The 21,099-nt window shown below is 26.7% G+C and overlaps 6 protein-coding genes across 6 annotated transcripts; 5 read left to right on the plus strand and 1 right to left on the minus strand.

Moving 5' to 3' along the window:
• Positions 1 to 864: 864 nt before the first annotated feature.
• Positions 865 to 2,432, minus strand: OCT59_013074 (uncharacterized protein). The gene is made up of 4 exons (XM_025309183.2): positions 2,137 to 2,432; positions 2,004 to 2,058; positions 1,377 to 1,786; positions 865 to 1,289 (listed from the first exon to the last, which is right to left on the minus strand). The coding sequence occupies exons 1-4, from the start codon at positions 2,383 to 2,385 to the stop codon at positions 1,137 to 1,139; spliced, it is 867 nt and encodes a 288-aa protein (XP_025181579.2). The 5' UTR covers positions 2,386 to 2,432; the 3' UTR covers positions 865 to 1,136.
• Positions 2,433 to 3,034: 602 nt separating this feature from the next.
• On the plus strand, positions 3,035 to 4,105 carry OCT59_013075 (uncharacterized protein; the record flags this gene model as incomplete). The annotated part of the gene is made up of 4 exons (XM_025315963.2): positions 3,035 to 3,274; positions 3,360 to 3,481; positions 3,590 to 3,814; positions 3,892 to 4,105. The coding sequence occupies 4 exons, from the start codon at positions 3,035 to 3,037 to the stop codon at positions 4,103 to 4,105; spliced, it is 801 nt and encodes a 266-aa protein (XP_025181580.1).
• A 255-nt stretch (positions 4,106 to 4,360) lies between these two features.
• Positions 4,361 to 6,382, plus strand: OCT59_013076 (uncharacterized protein). The gene has a single exon (XM_025315964.2). It carries the CDS (start codon positions 4,412 to 4,414, stop codon positions 6,149 to 6,151), a length of 1,740 nt encoding a protein of 579 aa, XP_025181581.1. The 5' UTR covers positions 4,361 to 4,411; the 3' UTR covers positions 6,152 to 6,382.
• Positions 6,383 to 13,810: 7,428 nt separating this feature from the next.
• OCT59_013077 (uncharacterized protein) lies at positions 13,811 to 15,893 on the plus strand. The gene has a single exon (XM_025325355.2). The coding sequence runs from the start codon at positions 13,918 to 13,920 to the stop codon at positions 15,583 to 15,585; it is 1,668 nt and encodes a 555-aa protein (XP_025181583.1). The 5' UTR covers positions 13,811 to 13,917; the 3' UTR covers positions 15,586 to 15,893.
• A 205-nt stretch (positions 15,894 to 16,098) lies between these two features.
• Positions 16,099 to 17,737, plus strand: OCT59_013078 (uncharacterized protein; the record flags this gene model as incomplete). The annotated part of the gene is made up of 7 exons (XM_025315965.2): positions 16,099 to 16,253; positions 16,366 to 16,436; positions 16,529 to 16,607; positions 16,677 to 16,916; positions 17,018 to 17,154; positions 17,338 to 17,366; positions 17,442 to 17,737. The coding sequence occupies 7 exons, from the start codon at positions 16,099 to 16,101 to the stop codon at positions 17,523 to 17,525; spliced, it is 795 nt and encodes a 264-aa protein (XP_025181584.1). The 3' UTR covers positions 17,526 to 17,737.
• Positions 17,738 to 18,447: 710 nt separating this feature from the next.
• OCT59_013079 (uncharacterized protein) lies at positions 18,448 to 20,456 on the plus strand (the record flags this gene model as incomplete). Its single annotated transcript, XM_025315966.2, has 6 exons — positions 18,448 to 18,490; positions 18,666 to 18,818; positions 18,940 to 19,055; positions 19,172 to 19,399; positions 19,484 to 19,932; positions 20,037 to 20,456. The coding sequence occupies 5 exons, from the start codon at positions 18,448 to 18,450 to the stop codon at positions 19,928 to 19,930; spliced, it is 987 nt and encodes a 328-aa protein (XP_025181585.1). The 3' UTR covers positions 19,931 to 19,932; positions 20,037 to 20,456.
• Positions 20,457 to 21,099: the final 643 nt, after the last annotated feature.

The raw sequence follows: 21,099 nt of genomic DNA on the forward strand, positions 1-21,099 counted from the left end.
ATGAATATTTAAATATTGTAACAATTTAGTTGAGTGACTCTAGTCAGTAGTCAGATTGCATTGTCGTATTTATTATCGTCATGTTTCATGAGCTTTAAATTGTCACTTAAATAATAATAACTTTTACTCCAGACTTAATGTTTTTTCCATTTTTATCATCTACCATTTTCTTCAAGAAAATGACACACTAGCGCCATACCATTTATTAGTCTTATTTTTTTGACTAAGTTGGGATTCGAAATAAGTTTTGAAGGGAACTTGGGCTTGTAGAAAAAAATTTAAGAAAGTTCATAGAGTTCATTTTTTGTGAATTGGTAAAAAGTTAGAATTTATTAACAGTTAAAATCAAAAGTTTCACACAGGTTCTTTTAATTTAATCGCAAAAGTTCTAAGGCTTGAATAAATTCGGAATATAGTGAATTATTTTCCCATTTTCTAGTTTAGATTTAGGGATTACGCTAAGCCGGCTAAGGGTACACAAAAATGTCCCACTATCCGTCCTGCACGTGACGATGTACAAGCAATAAAATCCGTTAAAGAGCTTATAACGGTTCCGTTCCGAAAAAAAATTATTTTTTTTACATTATTAATCGTTGTGAAAAGCCTATGCGATTAATTTCCACATTCAATTTTCGCCCCAGACTTACAATGGTTTCCATTTCACAAGTAAATCTACTTATCTAATTGCCGGTATTGCATGATGCAATTTTACCGATTTACAACTTAAGACAATCTAAACAGTTCCCTTTAAAAAAAGTTTTGAATCACTTTATATTAGGGAATAAAATGTTGGTGTAATTAAAACGAATATTTGCGATCATTCTCCCAAAATCATTCTTTAATTTATTTATCATCTAAATCATATTACTCAGTTATATATTTATAAAATCATATTATATTTATTATTAATGTTCGTATTAGTATATATTAGTATATATGTAATAACTAAAAAATTAGACTATTATTTAATGCCATATTTGAATAACTTCTTCAGGAATAACTTTTTCAAATTTCATCATCACTAGCGCCAACAAAAAAGTTTTAAACTTTTAAGTGACCGGTTAAGACACCAAACTATTTGTATAAAAAGAAAATATAACTAGTTCCCATATTTTTTACAAAATTTGAATGGTTCGTTAATCAGATTCCGTCAAACAATCCCATTCTATTTCTTGTTTACCATGAGATTTTAAGTATGCATTAGCTTTAGACCAATGACTACACTCAAAAAATCCACGATGAGCAGACAATGGCGACGGATGGACTGTTTGCAGAACGAGATGTTTGGTCTTAAATATATGAAAGAAAATTTGGTCTTTGGTGAATAATAATTAATAATTTTTTGAATATTAAAAAAAAAAAAAAAAGAATATGACCTTGTTAATATTTTTTCCTTTCTTGATGGCATGATTTCCCCATAACATAAAAACTAATCCATTCTTTCTATCGTTTAAATATTGTATCACAGCATCAGTAAATTTCTCCCATCCCTTTCCACTATGACTTGCTGCTTCATGTGCTCGTACGGTGAGTGAGGTATTTAAAAGGAGGACTCCAGCCTTGGTCCAATTAATAAGATTACCGTGTTTCGGAATCTGGAATGATGGAATATCATTTTTCAAGGCTTTATAAATATTGATCAACGATGGTGGTGGTGGAACGCCATGTGGAACACTAAAACACAAGCCATGAGCCTGACCGACATCATGATATGGATCTTGTCCTATAATAACAACTTTAACTGAAGATGGAGGGGTAAATCTTGACCAACTATATATTTCCGGTTCTATTGTAAAAAAATAAATATAAAATAAATTTGTTATAAACCAAAGAAAATCATAATTTGGCGTTATGGCACTATAACACTGGAATTAAGGTTAGGTTAAAACTAGGATTAGGGTTAGAACCGTTATTATCCTGAGAGCAGGATCATCCCATTACGTATAATATCAGCACTGTAGTACCATGACACCAAATTACAAAATTCTATTAAATCATTATACCAGGTGGAAAAATTTTCTTGTTATTATCCTTCTCCCTTTGAAGGTATTTTTTAAGCTAACAAAAAAAGGTTAAAACGCATCAAGTTCGCGTATCACATAGATATAAAGTTTATTAAAACGCGTTTTAGTATACCTCAATAAAGTAGGGCTTTTGTATCACTTCACTTAAAACTTTCAACCATTCACTATTCATAGTTTTAATTTCCAAGCTCAATAATTCTTTATTTTCATCCTTCATTTTATCCAATAAGGTTTCTGAGGTAATAGTTTGATTCCGAGGTTGAGACTTAACAAAAGACGAAAGTGAACTCTGTACTGAAGTGGATACTTTTTGCTTTTTACTATTGTTAATAGAAGCAGAGGAGATTTTACGTTTAATCATTTTTGGCGAAAAAAAAAAAAAATATTATTTTCAATTAATTTCCTCTCAACCCCATACATATATCTGATATATATATATATCGTATATACAGGTTAAAATTAGTCGCAAGCACACGAGAAAACCTCATTGTAAAGTAGGGGTTGTAGTACACCGGAATGTACGAAGAACTTTACCGGACGGGTGTAACATATTTTAGAAAATTTAAGTAATAAAACGCGTCAATTTTAACTGCGGAACTGCGGACGGAGTAAAAATAATTACTGCGTCACATCACACAAGCTTATTGTGCTTATTGTGGTAATCAATACGATTGTAATTGTAACACACATTAACATTTAATTACTATTATATTACTATTATTCGGTAAATCTCAACAAAGAAGCCGTTATTTATAGTAATGAAGTTTCAAATTTGCAGAGAGGGAAGGATAAAAGGATAAAGTATTCCGAAATAAAGATCAATAAAGTTATAAAGGTGTCATCAAAGATCATCGTATTAGTAAGCAGCCACATTTAATAAAATATATATATTCAGAAAAATTTCTCTTTTTTTTTGTTTTTTACTTCTTAACTTTAAAAATATATAATATATATATATATATATATATAGAGTATTATTAGGATTATTGAAAAATATAGGAAAAGAAAATATGAAAAACATTTCAAATTTTGCAAAGTTCTTTCACTATAAAGATTTTGATTCAGAAAAGTCAGTAACATCATGGTTTATATCACCAAAAATATTATTGATAATTAGAGGGATCATTGCATTATATGCTTGGATTATATTAATTGGACAATTTGTAAATTCCGCAACGTATGGTGGAGCGGGTGATTTTTTTAAATTTTTTACAAATTTAAGCTTTGTAGGTCTAACCGCTTATTTTACGGTAAGTGAATAAAATAAATAAAAAAAAACCACATATATATAAATGTAATTTACTTTTACTTAAATGGTATTTTTAAATTTATTAGACAGCGTTTTACCATTCATATCGATATGTAACTAAAAATAATAAACCGGTTTCTTTCCAAAATCAACCAAATATCTTAAATTGGTTATTTTGGTTACTTTATCATACTATGACACATTTCTCGTAAGCAAAAAAGAATAATATACATATTTTTTTTAAACAAAATTGATTTTCTCTTTATAGAATAAAAAAATTCATTATGACATCATCATTATTTTTCTTTCTTGATAGGACGGTAATAGTGTTAACTTACTGGTTATTCTTGTCGAGAAACTTTATATTTGCAAAACCTCAGCCGTTTAGATGGTGGTTAAATGTATCAGTGCATGGATTAAACTTTTTATTCGCTATAATAGAAATATTTTTAAATCGTCAAATTATAGTCGTTTCTTTCGTTATATTAAGTCTTACCATACAAATCTTATACATGTTTGTCGTTTTTATAAATTATGCAGTGTAAGTTAAAGTTAACCCCTTATTTTTCTAACACATAAATGAATTTATTTATTTATCTATTTATTTATATTATTTAGAACTTCAATGTGGATATATGGGTTTGCGGATTTTACAAAAGGATCAATAACAGCTATATGGTATATTGGATTAATTATCGGATACATCATAATCTTCTTTCTCGTGTATGGAGTACATTTATTAAGAGATTTTCTAGGAAGAAGATTTGGTCGTTATAATAATAATGATTATATAAATAATAATGATAAATCCGTTTCTTCCCTTCCAATTTGATTCGATTCAAAATTTTTTTTTTTTATACTTTTATATAACTTTTTTGTATAATATAAAAATCATTTAGACATTTTTAGTATTTTTTAGTGTAAATTTCTTTAATTTTTCCTTATTAAATTAATTTGGTAAAACCTTTTGAAGATCTTGACAGTTTTATCGATATATGATGGACCAATTTCGTCATTAAATTAAAAGTCATGTATATTGTGGCGTAAAAATTATAAATACCCCCATAACCTCTTTTTTTTTTATGTATTTCTTTATTTCTTTGTTTATCTCTTTTATCTCTTATATAATAAATAAAGAATGATTCCCAATATTTTATACACTATAACTAGAGGAAATTCTTCAAACAATAACTCAAATAACAACTCAAACAACGAAAACTCAAACAATAATCCTGACAGTAATTCTAACAACAACAACAACCCTAATAATAGTAACAATGATGATCCTAACAACGACAACAATGAAGAAAATGAAATAGCTTCAAGAAGTATTCATGTAAGCAATAATTCTCATTTTGCTCAATTAGAACAACAAATAGCTTCACAACTTCGTGAACAAAGTCGAGAACTTCAACAACAACAACAGCAACAAGTTGATGGTCAAACTTCAATTAATGCACCAACTTCTGCAAACCAAAGTATCTTTACTAATAACTTTAGACTTAATCAACCAGTATGCATTTTGAGAGCACCTGAAGATTCAAATTATCCTGAAAATACAAATTTTCCTTCCGCCTCTGAAATACAACAATCTTCGGCAATGTTTTTTCCACCAACTTACGTTCCACCACAAACCGGTTCAGGTTCACATGATCATATAGAAACCGCGAATGATAAAAATGATACTAGCAATGGAGTATTTGCTGATAAATATTCACTTAATGTCATACAAACAGAAGAAAATAATAATTTAAATTTAAATTTATTTATGAATAGAATTTCATATAATACGTATACTGATGCTTATTATGAAAATGGTGATTTATCTCATAAATATTTAAAAAATTGGAAAAAAGGTGCCTATCAATGTGATAATATTGAAAAGAAGATTGAACATGATTGGATGAAAACTTATTTAGCGAGATCCCCTAGTCCTGATAAAATGAATGACGATGGTGAAATTTCTTGGAAATTTGATTATCGTAATGGAGGTTACTTGATTAATTCTCTTAAAGTAAGATTATCATTTGGTACATTTGATAATGATGCAAAAGTACAGTGGTTTGTTAAACCATTACCTACGATGAAAAATCAAGATCCATCTTGGAATTTAATTCAGTTTGAACCATATACAGAACGTAGACATAAAGTAAATGAGATTAAGGATCTTACTGAATACGTTAAAAGTGAATATGGTTTTATATTAAAAGCTAATTTAAGTGGTGGTGAACAAGATAATGTTATATGGCAAAAAACTCAATTATTTAGACAAGATTGGAATAGTAAATTATCCAGGGATAAGTTGATGATTGAAAATGATGATACTTTCGGTTTCGATGTTAAAGTGAAATTAAGACCTGATATTATTGTCGATCCTCTACCAGAACTATCTGTTTCGAATGACGAATCAAATACTTTAAAAAAATTAAACGATGAATCAACAAGCGATTTTGTTATCCATTATAAAGTTTCATCTGGTGATAATACAAGCAATGAAAGAAATTTTTATGCTCATTCTAAGGTATTATCAAGAAGATCAGATTATTTTAATGCATTATTGGAATCGAAAATGATTGAATCACAAAGTAAATCACTCACTTTAACCGATGAAGATATTACTTACGAGTCTTTAGAAATTATTCTTAATTATGTGTATAATGGTGATCTCCCAAACATCAAAACTTTTAATGAATGGACTACATTATTACGCTATGCTTCTAGATTTCTTATAACTACTTTAATTCAAAGATGTGAAAAGGCGTTAAAGGGTTTCTTGAATCATAATAATTTAAATGAAATTGAATCAATTGCTAATGAATATGGAGCTGAGCAATTATTACAATGTTGTAAAAATTTTGAACCACCTAAAAATAATTAAGTAGGAGAATTTTCATGACGGAATGTGTCAAAATTTTATTTATTATATATATTTGTTTTATAAGCAATCTATCGATTTATCTTTTTTTTTCTTGATCGCAAAGATTATATTTACTTTATATATTTATTTTGTTTTGTATAAATTGAACAATAAAAATGAGTTAATGAGTTTTGTATTATTGTATGTAGTGTTACTAGTGGTACGTTCAATAAAAGATTTAGAAGTGGTTTTAAACAAAAATTTTAAATCGTTGTAAAATGTAATGTTTCGATCGATCTTGGCTGATTGAATAGTTTCTAATCTTAACTCCGACCGTAAGTTAAATTTTTGATCAGAATTTATACTTTAATATACTAATGATTTTGCCAAATTTTTATAATCCGTATGAACAAAAGTAAGATCCGGAATTCAGATTTTTCATTCGGCCCGGATTGATCAGATCCGGTAAAGTACAATTATTATAATAGGTTAAATCATATTTAATTAATACACTATAAATATAACAATAATTACATGAATGATTATAAAATTGAAAGATTTTTATCAAATTATTATTACAAATAATTAAAATCGGTTAGGTAATGAATAAATTAAATAAATTAAAAAATTAAAACGAATTTATAAAAAAAAATGATAACGACCAAATTTCCTTCCTAGAAAATCTCTTAATAAATGTATTCCATACATAATAAAAAAGATTAAAGTGGATCCAGTAAATAATCCAATATACCATATTACTGATTTTATTCCTTTTGTATAATCCAAAAATTCATATACCCATTGTGAAGTTCTAAATAAGATTTTTTAAAAATTAATTAATTACGCAAAAAAAAAAAAAAAAGTAAAAACGTAATGTATGATTTTGTTTTATTCAACTTACATCGCATAATTTATATAAACGATAAAAATGTATAAGAATTGTATGATAAAATTTAAAATAATAAAGGAAACGACCATAATTTGACGATTAAAAAATACTTCTATTATGATAAATAAAAAGTTAATTCCGTGCATTGATACATTTATCCACCATTCAAATGGACTTAATCCTTCATTTCTTTTGGGATCAAATATGAATATCCAATAAGATACCGTTATCAACATTCTATTAAAAAGAATATATATATATATACTGTATATATCATTTATATTAAATTTTTTAAAAATCAAAATTTCTTTAATAAGTAAATTTTTTTTTGCTTACGGATAATGAATAATCGTATGATAAAGTGACCAAAATAACCAATTTAATATATTTGGTTGATTGTAAAAAGAAATCAATATATGATTTTTTGTTACATATCGATACGAACGGTAAAATGCTGTCTAATAAATAGATTATTATTAAGGTAAATTAGATTTATATATATATAATTGTTTTATTTTATTCACTTACCGTAAAATAAGCGGTTAGTCCTATATAACTTAAATTCGTGAAAAATTTTAAAAAATCATTCACTCCATCATGAATTTCAAAACTTAAATGTCCGATTAATACAATCCAAGTATATAATGAAATGATCCCTCTAATTATCATCAATGCTTTTGGTGATATAAACCATGATGTTACTGATTTTTTTGGATCAAAATCTTTATAATGAAAGAAATTTGCAAACTTTGACATTATGAATCGTAATTTTTTTTTCAATAAACTAATAAAATATACGTTTTATATTATTTCTTATAAAAAAAAATTAGAAAATCATTTTATTCATATTATATATATTATTATGTAAATCATTACTATTTCAAGTTGTCAATAATATCATGAAATCATATGACTCTAGTGATTACTTCATTAAATTCTTTTCGGGTGTTAATGCTAATCATTACCATTCATACCTGAAACTAAAATAATTTATTTAACATGCCACATTCCTTAACTATATATTATTTGTACTAATCTTTTAAGCTAACGCAAAAGCTCTAGAAAATAATTTATTAAATGATTGTCATATTTTGTTTCATTTGAAATCTGAGGATTCCTTCTTTCTGAAAAGCTTGAATGAATAAAGCTATTGCTTTATTTTGAATCATAATTAGCATATAAATGTTACTAATAAATTTACTAAGTTAATAAGATTTCTTACAAATTGCAATTATATATAAATTTTATCTTGAAGTTCACAGAAGGTCTTAAAATACTGAATTACTTTTGAATCCTGATTAATAAAATATTGTATGAAATTGTAATGACTTAATAGGCTTAATCTAACATAAAAATGAAAACCATAAATACCATCAAGCCTTCACAGGCACTGGTACTAAAGTAGGAAACTCAGTATAATAAATGATTCTGGTCAAATTTTTCTTTGTGAATTATAAAAATAATTAAAATATTGCTTTAAAATTTGTAACCAATCGATCAACTAGTTCAAACTTTTTAAAATCAGTCCAGTATTTGGAAGTGCGCTAAACGATCACGTTTCATAAAAAAAAAAATTTTTTAAATTGGACAAGCGGATATCCAAAAATTGACATTATACAAATGGATCATATCCATAAGAAATTGGGAAAAAGTTGAAATTTATTCTAATTTCTAATTAATTTAATTATATTAACAAATTATAAAATTGATACCGTAATGTATAACACTATACGCATAAAAATAGTGATCATAATAAAATCGTCACAATCGTGGTAAAATCTTTATCAATTTATCGGAAATCCTGCTGTCAAGTTTGGGACTTCCAACATACAAAATCCTGATAATCCATAATCATGACTCCAGTTGATTTTACCTGATGAGAATTGATCGTTTTCTGACATGGAACCGAAAGCAGGCTGATCATTCGATTATCAATTGCAAAATTCTGGCATGTACCCGATAGTCCATAATTTCGAAGGTCCAAAATATTGATTAGCACATAATCCTAACAGATTACTTACATCAATGCCTCTGTCTGTCACGCTTCGATTTAACCAATCAGATTTCAAGTTCAGGGGTAACAACAAGATCAGGTGTAACAAAATCATGGAAACAATAAATAAAACACATTTTTAAATTACGCTAATATTACGTTAAATAAAATTACGTTAAATAAAATTACGTTAAATTTACACAATTAGGAAAATCTATCGCCTCGGATGCGTCAACGGTTTCCGTTTCCCTAGTTTATAATTTTTTTAAACGTTACGTCGTAACAGCTGATGTGCTTTTCATATAAAAATCGTTAGTAATTAAACATTAAATTTCTAGATTTTAATAAATTTATTATTTTTATTTATCACATTAAAAAATATGTATCCTAAAATTTAGATTTAGAATGTTTAAGTAAATTCTACACACTGTGATTTTAAGTATAAAATTTCATAATATAGTATGCGTAAAAATTATTGCTATGGAAATTGGTACATCTAGCTGCGTCTGGTATATCTACGACAGCTGCAACCTGACGCAAATCATACCATGTGTCATGAAAAAAAAACTTTTTTTAAAGAAACATTTTATTATTAAAACCAATATCTCCCAATTTGATTTAATTGATTTCGTCCACAGACATTTTCCGAATTAATAATTTTTACTTGCTCTAATCGTCCGGGCACCAAAATATTAAACCGGTAGATGAGCTGGTAGGTGCATATAGTTTTAATATAATTATAAATATTTGAATTTGACTCGAAATTAATGTTCCAAAGGCTCAAAAATAGTTCTATTTACTTGAGGAAAAGCGGTGTAATTCAAATTCAGACAATAGACCAAATACTATTGAAGCGAAAAATTTGATTCAACTACAATATGTAATTTATGTATAAATTCAAATTATAAGCAATTTAATATTTGATTTTTTTATTAATTGCAATTACTATTAATCAAAAATAAAATACGTAACCTCTATCATCAGGAAGTTTTTACCATTTAAAATCTGCAGAGAATTCTACGTGGAACCATCATGGAAATTCCAAGTGGAACCAATATTTTCCGAATACCCTATTCACAAAGTTATAAAATATCTTTCAAAAATACATTGAAAGAAATTCAAATGTTTGTCATACAACATGTCGTAATTAGTTATAACCTAAAGCAGACCAATAAGTTTGCAAATCGTAACATGAAAAGTCTTAGATTAAAAGAAAATATGTTTAAAATCTAGGAAAAAGTGTACAGAGTTGTATATTTTGTAAACCTACTACTGCGTATATTAGTATGTTGCAATTATTGCGTATATATGTACCACAATAATCAATGAGTAATACGAATAATAGTATATCCGTGTAACACAACTATAAATAATAAAATTTTTTCATAACTTTCTTTTCAATTTCAAATTATGGATAACAATTTTATTAATGAAGAAGAAACTATTTATGAAGAGGACCTTATTTTAGAGGTAACTTAATATAAATATTACAACTATAATATAATAAAAAAATTATTAATAATTATATAGCCAAATTTATGTGATATAGAAGAATCTGAAATATATATTACGAAAAGTGTGGCTTTTAAAACAATAATTCATTCATGACGGGCAAATTCTAACAAGAAAATCAAAACAATTGTCACACAATTTCTGATTCCGATGATAATTGTGATGATAATAATAATAAAGAAAATTTAAACTTAAAATTTCAATGAGCTTGAATATCGAGAGAGGGAACTAGCTTTAAAAGAATGTGAAATTTTATTAAGAGAACGTGAAGCAAAAGTTCGTGTAATGGAACTGTCCAACCTTGAGAAGGAGCGGGAGTTAAAGTTACATTAGAAATATTAGAAATTAGAATAATTTTATTGAAGTTAGAAACTTAGAATAGCTTTATCAATAGTAAATTATAAAAGTAAAAAATTTGCATTAATTGAAATCCGCATTTTACTCTACGGAGTATAGTAAATTTCATACACTATACTCAACATCAGTTATTACGTCATACAATACCTAAATTTCTGATATTAAATAATAATACATTTGATTCTCGATTAGGTTTACTCCATTACATAATCTAATTATGCATAAATGACGATAGTGTCACATAACGTCTATCATTTGACAAATGTCAAAAATTACTAAGCAGGATTATTTGCGCAGCAGTATGAAATGAAGATTACACAGTTCACAGATATCAAAATCCAAAGATAATGGTCTTATATTACTAAAGTTAGTTACGATAATGTAAAATCGATGTAAAGTCGTAGTTAGTATCCGATCCCGAGAACAATAATAGACTTGATAATTATACATGTAAATTCGTATGACATATCGAGAGTTAGAATTTTATACTTAAAAAATGACCACAACTAAAGTTGGCACAAAATACTGTACCACAATTAATAAAATGCATCATCTAATTATAAAAAGAATAATAATTTACACATATGGATTGATTATGTATTCAGGCTATGAACGTAGTGTGTTTGATGTTATATATTCATCAAAGAAATCTTTTCCGCTCATAATACTCATAACAAGGGGTTATGGAAGATATGAGACATCTTACAAAATCACAAATTGCATTCATAAAATGATTATAAATCTTATTATATAATGGGTCTAGAACTGGGATAATAGGATGTGGGATATAGGACGGTTGTACATACCCTATAAAAAAATTTATTCCGTGTTTCAAGATATGGAAATTATAGTTGCTTAGATTTTCAGTTATTTTTCCATAAATATTCACGGAGTTTTTACAGAAATTACGGATAAAATTTTTTATAGGAATATAGAACAATTACTATAATGAGTATTTCATCGTCACCAGATTTGTCGAAGTTGTACCGACTTTAAATTTTCCAAGGGCCAGGAATTTAATAATTGCATATTCTATAATTTTGTAAAGTAAAACCTAAATAATTAAAAATATATAAAAAATCAATATATTTAATAATATTCAAATGTTAACTATAATTTTTTCGGCGTAAAATAAAAAATAATATCCTGGGCTCGTGGGTACATATTTTACATGAAGTACCACAAGAGAGGGACGAATATGCTTAAAAACCTCCAAAGAAATTCTTTTGCGCTCTTAATAATATCACCGAAACACTTGAGTATTAAGAATGTATTATAAAATATTCACACATTATTTTTATAAAACTTCGTTTTATACTTCTAAAAAAAACTTTCTTGAAAGAGTAAGCCGGTTATTTTTATGTACGAAAAAAAGTATTTTCTTTTATTTAAAATATTTTTCATAAGTTTTACAAATTACAAACAATATGTTGCCAATTTTCTTTATTTTAACGATATCACATTACACAAGTTCACATTTTATAATTCCATTTTAGCGTTATTTATGTCTATTATTGTTTATTGCCTTTTTTTTTTTAAAAAGCATTTATCATCTTTAAAAATACGTTAAATCGGCGATCGTATTCTTATAATCATGTAGAACTGAAACCTGAGCTGTCGATCAAATAAGTTATATGCTATGTACTGTATAATGTACATAATTGTTTTACCGGCGCGTTCTTTCTAAACGCGCGGATTTATTTAAATTAGGAAAGTAAAAATCAAATATTTCGTAGCCACAGCATATGTTATACAATTGACTATGAATTTGGTACTTATTTCATTGTTGTTTCATATGACACTCGCTCCTTCCTTTTTTAAATAGCAATTGAAGCTTAGCCAAAGTATTACGTGCTTTTAAAGCTAGTGACCGAAAAAATAGATTATGTAGTATGTTACAATATGAATCTAGATCTTTTTAGACCATTTTAAAATGGATAAATGTAAAAAAAAAGATAGATTACTAAAGCTTTTACTTGACCGTACCGATCGGATAAATCTTATTGGCTAGTATCTAGATTGATCGACCAATCATACCAGTATGATATAATATTTATTTTTATATAATTATATTGGTTATATTAATTAACTAAAGAAAGAAAAATGAATAGTCGTTATCATGATATTCTCAAAAGATTTTTTTTTTCATTAAAAACCATTAACAGTTAAAGATTAATTATATAATTATTATATTTAATAATAATATAACTTTGAAAAAAAAAATGGTAAAATTTAATTTAGTCTTAATAAGGTAAACTCTGGTAAAGTATTTTATAATCACTTTTTAGTATAGACCATATATTATTAATTTCGGAATATTATCCAATTTATCCAATTTAGAAAATGATTTGATCACTACGGTTTATAAATATCTAATTTGTTTAATACGTTAATTTAATTTTGTAACTATTATAAATCATGAAAACAAATAGTAAAATTCGATTCAAAGTTTCTGACGCGAGCGACGATAAACATAATGAACTTCTTCCCGTTTTTGGTAAGGACCAATAAAGTTGGGGTATCATAATTTACTAATAATGACTAGTGTGGATCATTATTTGTCGTCACTTTTTACTATTCACAAATTGGGGTATTGTGTCTTTTATACAATGAGAGAATTTCGTTCTAGGCCACGATATATATGCAAGTTGATGCTCCATATTTATTATTAAAATTACGAGATCTGGAATCTAATCTTAAATATAAAAGTTCAAAGAGTGGCGTATTTTTAGTCTGACATTACGTAAATGAACCTTTGGATCGGATATCAAACTGACAATCGTTACTGGAGATCAAGAAACGAATATTTTTTGACGCGATCTTCACTTGTTTTTAATGCAATCAAATAAAAGAACTAGAATATTATAGTTGTTAATAATGTTGATGTACAAAAAAATATACAAAATTGTTCTTACACACAATTTTCGCTGGTTTGAATGCTTTTTTTTTTCTCACTTAAAAAATGTTCTTATTGTCTCCTCTTCATTTTTTTCTTTTCACATTTTATCATTCTTTCTTGATAAATAATCATTATAAATGTTTACATTATCAAGTATCGTAGATTTTAATTTACAACCAAATAAAATTTCTCGTAGAAATAATAATGAAAAAACTTTTCCAAAGCCCCTATTTTTTCCAGAAGAATGTTTACAAGAAATTTTTTCATATTTTTCAAATGATGCGTCAACATTATCAAAATGTTTATTAGTTAATAAATTTTGGTTTAAAAATGCAGCTTCAATTCTTTGGAAATCACCTTTTGATAAATTACAAAATCCTTCAGCAAAATTGATTGAAACTTATTTAAAATTTCTTGATATTCGTTCGAAAACCGTCTTGTCTCAGATTGGAATCTTTTCATCTTATCCTTCTTCATATTCATCCTTTTCTACACCTGAATTTAAATATGCACAATATGTGAAAACTCTTCATTATAAAGGTTTATATGAGTCGGCCTGTGCTTTTATTTTCGGTAATAATTGTCGACCAAAAGATTTAAAAGGAGAAAAAAAATGTCTCACATTAGTTAGAGAATTAAGCTTATTTCTTATTCGAAAATGTCCATCAATTTATATAATATCGTATGATACAGAGGAAATAGATTTTTTTGTTCAAGATATATATTTATCATCATTAACTTTAATGCCAGAAGTATATCATTTATTTAAACGTGTAAGAAAATTAAATTGTGGTGGAAAGTATAAAAAAGGTTCCTTAATGAATGTGATGTCATCATACTGTAAGAATCTTACATCGTTAGAATTAAACTTTTATGAATTTGATATGTATTTAGATGGGGATCGAAAAGAGCCTAGTAAGATGTCAAGTCTATTATTAGAACAAGAAGATTTACGTAATTTAATTATTAGAGGTCCTTTTCGTTTCTTAACAGAATTTTTGACCCCATTGGAATCACAATCAAAATCTTTAAGTCTTATACATTTTGAGAGAGTACAATTTAATAATTTATTACTATTAGAATCTGTTACTACTTGTAAAAATTTGGAAACGATGATATTTATCGATTGTATGAATCTTAATGATGAAACTTTAGCTCCTTTGGCATCAACTTCTTTCCTTAGGTTAAAAAAATTAATTTTTAAAAATGCTCATAAATCACGTTTAGATAATTTGGCGAGATTAATTCAAAGAACAAAAGGATCACTTCGAGAAATAAGATTTAGAAGGCGTGAATTTAAAAATATGGTTATCCGTAACGTACCAGATATTCCGATTAATGTGACAAAAACCATTTCTATTTGTTGTCCTAATCTCATAATATTTGAAGGTCATTTAGAAAAAGAAACCATGCCTCATTTTCTTACTCTGCTTAACACAACATTTCTTGAAAAATTATACATTTCGTTGGAATTTAAGAAAAATTTTGAATTTTTTAGATCTCAAGTAGCATTTCAATTACCTGATACTTTAAATCATTTATCGATTTCTATAAGAGAACAATTTTCTGTAAAAGATTTAGAACAATTTTTAGAATTATGTTCCGCTCCTTTAATAAGTTTACAATTTCCTCAATCTTCCTTTATCGATGATAATTATCTTGATGTAATCACAGAATTTGCTAAACAAGTTGGAACTTTAAAAAAAGTTGCTTTTTCAAAAAATTCTTTAATTACTGAAAAAGGAATTCAAAAAGCTAAACAATCGATTTCTTTCGTGAAAAAAAATGGGGAAGAAAAAGTATAAATTTATTTTTTTTTTTTTTCTTACGTTTAAATTTTTAATTTTAATATGCTTAGTTTCCGATCTTTTCAATCTACATTATGTTTTAAGCGATAGATAATAAGAATATGTGTATAATATATATGAATCATTTTCGTTTTTAAGAAAAAAAAAAATCAAGGAAACTAGATTTTAAGCTTAAAGATTATGTTATTGTTTTATTATTTTTTATAATAAAAAAAAAAATTTTATTACAGTTTGGAGGAATAAAAGTTATAATTTTTAATTACTCTATAAGTCATATAACTCTTAGTAGCTTCAAAATAAATGAGCGTATTCAATGTAATACTGTATTGTACAATATATCAATATCTTTGTATATTAGTTACACAAAGCACGCGAAACAACAAACACCCGCAGTTATCCTAAAAAGTTATGATAAATGTAGATCAATTGACATATGTGACATATGATCATATTATATAAGTCAACAAGGAAAAAAAATTCGTTCTTTTAAACTTACAATCATTTTCCCTCATGAGTATTGAAACTAAAACTTCGTTCGCTCGTAGTACTGGTTCCAGCTCTAACCGTGAAGAAAATATTAACGATGACCGTGGTCCTGATGGAGTAAAGCCTAAACCACAGTTTAGGGATGAATGTTTCAGGAAGATGGATTTAATGATTGAATTGTTAGTATTAACGTTTATTTTTGTATGATAATATCTAAATCAAAGATTCTAAATAAAAAAATAAATTCATTTTTTAAAAAATTAATCAAATGTCTTCTTCGATTAAATAAAGTACAAACCTTCGTAACCCAAATCATTGTCCAAGTGGAGTTTATGTTATGCCTTCTGGAGATAATTTTCATAGTAAGAGCATTGATAGTATATTTGTTATTATTTCTTTAAAGAATATACCCAAATTAATTTATAATATTTTCTTTTTTTTTTTAATTTATCAGCTTGGTATGGAGTCTTATTTGTTCACAAAGGATATTATAAAAATGGGGTCTTTAAGTTTAAACTTGAAATACCTTCTGAATATCCTTTTCTATGGATCTAACTTTGACAAGCTACATCATATTATTATTCCTTAACACTCGTTTTTACTTACCCAGAGCGTCCACCTGCAGTGAAATTTATTTTTAATTTAATAAATAATAATGGTTTATTCCATCCACTTGTTGATCCAGATACTGGAAGTTTTTCTTTATCCCAACAATTTAATGATTGGGCTCCACACAAATATTATATTTTCCATGTGCTTCATTATATAAAAAAATCTTTCAAGAAAGGTGTCTTGGATAATCTATTAGAAAAGCATTGTTTTAATAAGCAAGCTTTTACAACGTGAGTATATCATAAAATTTATATTTCATATATTTATATATTTATAACGATTTTTTTTTTATTTGCTTTTTTTATTAAAAAAATATATATATTTCTTTTAGATATCATAATGAGACACGTACATTTGCAGTAATGGCAAAACAATGTGCGGATTTATCAATTTCACAGACTGTTCTTTATGATAATAACATAGAAGCTAATCCGATCCAATTCTCGGTCTTGGAGGATGATAAACTTGGTAATTATTTATTATAATTTATTTATAAGTATTAAATGAGATGACGATATCAATTCAGACCTGTTCCGAGATTAACTTTGAAGATATATTTTATTGCCAAATTTAATTGCTGATCTTATATTTTTTTTATAATTTTTTTATTTGAATATCAAAATGTTTAACATCATGTTAATCTATTTACAGAAGAATTGAAGGCTTTTATCAGACCACCGGTAAATCATCATATTAGATTGCTGTAATTTTATAAATGAGAAAAATCATTAACAAATGATGTTTATATTTCGTAGCCCACCGAAAGGGAAAGATTACCATATTCTTCTCGTAGAACTTATTCTGCATCTTCTACTATAACACCTTCTTCTTTAACATAGATTTATGTATAGTTTTTTATTTACCTTTTTTTTGTTGATAAGTACTCATTATTTAAAATTTTCATAACTTTGTAATTTTATGGGGCCGCATTATGGCGTATTATTATGGGAATGTGAATAGAACAATTTTTTTTAGTTTTCGTCTATTTGTTTATTTTTTGATTATATGATGTATTTTCAATAATAAAAGTTCCTTTCAATTCTCTGATCTTAACAATTTAATTTTTAGATCAACGAAACGAATTAAGTCATAGAACTAATTAAATCATGTGGTTTTGATTGATACTCTTTTCTAAAAAGATATTTAATAAAATTAATTAACAAAAAATGTATTAATTATGTCTTTCTTTTTAATATGAAAAAAATTGCTCGTCAATGTAGTGTGAAATTATTACTAACTGTACAACATGAAAATCAATAAACTAACCAAAATTGAAAAGTGTTAAACTATTTTGATTTTATTTGTATGGTGATTAGCTGATTTATACCGAGGTAATTCCTGGCCAATACATCAAAAATCCCCCCCTTATTATTAAACTGTCTTGTGATATGATGTATTTGATTGAAAAAGGAATTCTTTTACAAGTTACGTAACACACTCGTTTTTCGAGGTAAAGCCTCTCTCATCATCTTACTATAGCTGTTATTGTATTAATATGTCATCAAGATATTGTAATAAATTTTCATATCGTCACTGCCTCATCTCGTAATAAACTTTTTTCCACTTTTCTACTTTTTTCTATTTTGAAATACCTTTAGAATATATTATTATTATTACATAAAAAAGGAAAGAAAATAGAATCTTTCCCTGACGATTTATTTAAAGGCAGTGTACAACTTAAAATATAAATAAGAAAATTATACTTTTTTTTGATAAAAATAACAAAAGAAAAAAATTATAACCATATTTTAACGAAAAAAAATGTCTGTTAAGTTAGAGCCTCCTAGTCAGTTAGCATTTCATCGTATGTATTATTTGGAGTGGATTGTTTAATGATTGGAAATTCAATCAACGTGTTGTGAATGTGGTTTTAAAGGAAGAATAATTTATGTCGAATTAAATAAAACATTTGAATTAATAAAATATCTTCTTTTTTTAAAACCTTTCTTTTTTTACCATATTCAAACTGACGATCGTAGGTCCTTTCACACAACTCGTGAAAGAAGTTCTTGTAGTGCGTAATCCTAATCCAGAACCAGTAGCTTTTAAAGTTAAAACTACTGCTCCTAAACAATATTGTGTTAGACCAAACTCAGGTAGAATTGAAGCAAACGGGAGTGTTGATGTCCAAGGTATATAAATAAGAAAAAATTTACCAATGATTATTGTTTAAAAATAAGAATTTTTTTTTTTTTTTTTTACGAAAATTTTAATTAATGATTCAATTTCAAATAATAATTTTCTAAATTATAGTTATTCTTCAACCAATGAAAGAGGATCCACCACCAGATTTTAAATGTAAAGATAAATTCTTGGTACAAAGTGTAGCAATTACAGCTGAACGTGAAACTTTATCTTTACAGGAACTGGTATAATTAATTTTTTTAATTATTATACAAATGAAAACGTAATTGCTTATTTAAAAACAAAATATTTACTTAATCTTTTATTAATTATATGAATTTTTCTTTTTTTTTCTAAATAGTGGAGTATAACTGAAAAACAAACAAAAGATTCAATTAAGGAAACCAAGATTCGATGCGTATATTTACCACCAGTTGAATCAAATTTATCTCCTACATCACCATCTCCAACTTCACCTCTTCCATTTAAACCATCTAGTCCTACTTCACCAACTTCACCAACCTCACCAACCTCAAAAAAAGATACTTCCAATGGAGCAACATCAGAAGTTCCAAAAGATGATGAAAAGGTACGTCAACCTCGTTAACCTTAAAAATTAATTTTATTATTATAAAAACCTCGATTAATATTTTTTTTTTTTTTTTTTTTTCAGAGGAATCAATCACCACCCCCTTATAAAATACATGATGAACGTAAAGCTGAAAAAGCTAATGGATCCACTGACAGATCTGTTCCTCCAACTGCTACGAATGGACATTCTAACCGGTTTTCTAATATGGCTGGATCATTCCCTAAAGAAGATTATACCAAAGCTGTAAATGATGAAACTGATCCTGCCAAACTTCGACGACAATTGCTTGAAGCTCAGGAAGAAATTATACGTCTGAATCACACAATTGAAAATTATAAACAAGAATTAAATGCGGCGCAAATGAGACAACGCAAGAGTGAGGAGGCAGCAGTATCAGCAAATAGAAATAGTACAATTGGTGGATTTTCCGTCAAGACCCAGGAAAAAATTCCCGAAGGGTACTATCCATTTGAAGTAGTTATTGCAGCAGCTGTTGGAGCATTCTTGTTTGGAGTGATGTTTTTCTAAAAGTATGTGAACAATAATTTCATAAACTTCAAGGTTTTTTAAAAATTTTTTTGCTTTACCTTTTTCTCTTTTTTTAATTAATATTCATTATTGTATATTATACTAGTTGGTTGTCCCAAGATAGATTTACTTCTTTAAAATTAAAAATATAAAGTGCATTAATTTTTTATCATTACTTAGGTAATGATGGGAAATGTCTTATTATAGGAACGTTATTCTTGACACAAATTATTATTTACTTATGCTTAATCCCGTTTTTTATCCTTATATTTTTATATAATTTTTTTTTTACGATTTATTATTATTATATTAATAATTTTTTCTCCCTTTGCTTTAAACGAAATTGCACATTGAAAATTTTGTATTAAAACAGACACCAAAAAATCCTTTATTCGCGTCATTTATAATTGGAAAAATTAATATATGATTCCTTTTGCTTTATTTTCGTTGGATCAGAAAATGTATTAAAAATGTATTCGTATATTATAAAAAAAATATATTTTTTTTCATTTTTTTTTTTCTATTGAAATAATGATCTACAAATTTTGTAAAATCTATCTAATCAAGATGTTTTGACGTGCATTACATATAAAAAGGGGTTCTGCAACGTGTGGACTTCATTGCACGCTTTTAACTGTGTAATAGGACTTTGTTTTTTTTCCACATGGAATACACAGAATTGATCATCGATGTGCAATTGTACGACAGTCCGTGTCCAAGGAGTCAAATTTTGCGCGGTTTACAAAATTTTTTCGTTCTTTTTTTTTTCAGTTTTTAGTGAGTGTAGTTATTAAATAGCAGGCTAACAAGTGGATTTTTTGTAAAAAAAAAAATTGCGGTGTTGTACTGTATCTCAGACAATCAGACAATAGATAATAACCTAGATATTGCTATAAATAAGATAACTTTAATGTTATAAATAAATTTATGGCTGTTGCACAACTTGTACAGTACATAATATATTATTTAAATATATCGCAGATTCTATAATTAATTCGGGAAAATTGCCTTTTATATACAGTTGATACAGATCGTCACCTGAGGCGCAATATATTAGATACCGGTACCGTTTCTAAAAATCGAAATTAACATAATTTGAAACTTTTTTATTAAAATATGAAAAAACGGAAATTATGATATAAAATTGATTAATTGATAAATATTTGTAT

This window comes from Rhizophagus irregularis, chromosome 20 (assembly GCF_026210795.1).
Source record: "Rhizophagus irregularis chromosome 20, complete sequence".
In the NCBI taxonomy this organism is placed as follows: Eukaryota; Fungi; Glomeromycota; class Glomeromycetes; order Glomerales; family Glomeraceae; genus Rhizophagus; species Rhizophagus irregularis.

Bases quoted from the DNA above. Each gene is read 5' to 3' on its own strand.
- OCT59_013076 (XM_025315964.2), top strand. From the start codon at position 4,412: ATGATTCCCAATATTTTATACACTATAACTAGAGGAAATTCTTCAAAC.
- OCT59_013074 (XM_025309183.2), bottom strand. From the start codon at position 2,385: ATGATTAAACGTAAAATCTCCTCTGCTTCTATTAACAATAGTAAAAAG. The intron at 1,787-2,003 runs GTATAATGATTT...TTTTTACAATAG, and splicing joins CAAGAAAATTTTTCCACCTG to AACCGGAAATATATAGTTGG. The intron at 1,290-1,376 runs GTCATATTCTTT...CATATATTTAAG, and splicing joins AAGGAAAAAATATTAACAAG to ACCAAACATCTCGTTCTGCA.
- OCT59_013077 (XM_025325355.2), top strand. From the start codon at position 13,918: ATGTTTACATTATCAAGTATCGTAGATTTTAATTTACAACCAAATAAA.